Source organism: Vanellus vanellus, assembly GCF_965231255.1.
Source record: "Vanellus vanellus genome assembly, contig: HAP1_SCAFFOLD_2508, whole genome shotgun sequence".
Classification (NCBI taxonomy): Eukaryota; Metazoa; Chordata; class Aves; order Charadriiformes; family Charadriidae; genus Vanellus; species Vanellus vanellus.
The window spans coordinates 1-2,000 of record NW_028127954.1 but is presented as its reverse complement, the minus strand read 5'-3'; the positions used below and the strand labels follow the sequence as shown (position 1 = coordinate 2,000).

General features: G+C 71.3%; 1 protein-coding gene across 1 annotated transcript; it reads left to right on the top strand.

Moving 5' to 3' along the window:
- Positions 1-134: 134 nt before the first annotated feature.
- On the top strand, positions 135-1,856 carry LOC309684817 (vitamin K epoxide reductase complex subunit 1-like; the record flags this gene model as incomplete). The annotated part of the gene is given in 5 exon segments (XM_082500675.1): positions 135-239; positions 241-383; positions 961-1,070; positions 1,576-1,593; positions 1,596-1,856. Coding segments are annotated over 5 exon segments (561 nt in total), but the record flags the coding sequence as incomplete, so codon positions are not given.
- Positions 1,857-2,000: the final 144 nt, after the last annotated feature.

The window sequence follows — 2,000 nt, the reverse complement described above, 5'->3', positions numbered from 1 at the left end:
CCCCTTAAAGCCCCTCCCCGTAAAAGCCCCTCCCAGTTAAAGCCACGCCCCTTTAAAAACCACGCCCCCAAAGCTCCGCCCCCTTTCCCTATCGGACTACATCCCCCATCACCCCCCGCGGAGAGGGGAAATAGCGGGTGGGCGGTGCCTCCGCCCGACCAATCACCCGACGGGGCGTGTCGCGGGAGGGGGGGGGGGGCGAGGGGGGCGAGGCGATGGCGGGGGGCGTGGCGATGGCGGGCGCGCGCGGCGCTGTGCCTGGCGGGGGCCGCGCTGTCGCTGTACGCGCTGCACGTGGAGCGGGCGCGCGCCCGCGACCCCGCGTACCGGGCGGCGTGCGACCTGGGGCCTGCCGTGTCCTGCACCCGCGTCTTCGCCTCCCGGTACACGGGCGGGGAGGGGAAGGGGCGGCGAACCGGGAACCGCGGGGGAGGCCGGGAAGCGGGAGGGGGAGGCGGGAGGGGGGGCCGGGGAGCGGAGGGGGACCGGGAACCGGGAGGGGGGGGTGGGGTGGCGGGGACGGGGACGGGACACCGGGAACCGCGGGGGGGAACCGGGAAGCGTGGGAGGAAGCGGGGGCGGGGCCTGCGCGCGGCTGGGCAGCGCCACGTGGCGGGGGGCGGCCAATAGGGGAGCGGCAGGGCGGGGTTTGGGGAAACGGAGAAAGACGGGGGCGTGGCTTTGGGGAGGAGGTGTGGCTTGGGCTGGCTGGGGGCGTGCCTTAGGACGGAGCAATGTTTGGAGGCGTGGCTTGTAGAGGGGGCGGGCTTTGGGAAGGGGTGGGCTAGGAGGAGGTGGGTTGGGGCGTGGCTTGGGTGGGGCGTGGTTTAGAGGTGGGTTGGGAGGCGTGGGTTGTGGTGGGGTGGGCGTGGCTTGAATGGCAGGCAGGGAACGCCCACCCCCACAGCACCATATGTGGGCATGTGGGGGGCGTGTCTCATCCTGGCCCCGCCCCCGTAGGTGGGGCCGCGGGCTGGGGCTGGTGGAGGTGGTGCTGGGGAGGGACAGCGCCGCCAACGTCCCCAACGGCGCCATCGGTGTCCTCTTCTACCTGCTGCAGGGGCTGCTGGGTACGGGGGACTGGGGGGACTGGGGGGGACTGGGGACACGGGGGGGATACTGGGGGGACAGGGGAGGACTGGGGATGTGTGGCGTCCACGGCGGGGGGGTACTGGGGGACACAGGGGACGTTGGGAGTGCACTGGGAACACCGGGAGACATGGTGGGGGGTACTGGGGACATTGGGGGGATACGGTGGGGGGCACTGGAGGGGCACAGGGGACATTGGGAAGGCACTGGGGGGACTGGGGACACGGGGGGACATGTTGAGGGGGTATTGGGGACATTGGGGGCACTGGGTACATTGAGGGGGCACTGGGAACACTGGGGGGAACTGTGGACACTGGGGGAGGACTGGGGACACTGGGGGAGGACTGGGGACACTGGGGGGGCAGAGGGGACATTGGGAGGACATGGGGGGGGGGGAACTGGGGACAGTGGGGGGGACTGAGGACATGGCGGGGACACACTGGGGACAAGGTGGGGACCCACCCCCCATCTCTTCCCTCCCCCCAGGGGCCGTGCCGGGGCGGGGGCATCGGCGGTGCTGTTGGGGACGTCGGTGGCCTCGGCGGTGGCCTCGCTGTGGCTGGCGGGGGTGCTGGCCTTCAGCCTGCACGACCTCTGCCTCGTCTGCCTCACCACCTACCTCCTCAACGCCCTCCTACTCGCCCTCAACTGGCGGCGCTGGCGGCGCCTCCCCCGCCCCAAAACCGCCTGAAATGGAACGGAAAAGGTCAGGGACGGGAGGAGGGGATGACACCCCCCGCCCCTCCCTCAGGGTGCCCCTCCCGCCCCCCAAACAAGCCGTGAGTGAGGGGACCCCGCTGTCTGGCTGTTGTCTGTCCGTGTCGTCCCCCCTGACCCCGTTTCCCCCAAATTATGGGGGGGCTCAGGTGTCCGGGACCCCATTTACCCCCCAATAAGGGTCCCAGAGGTCT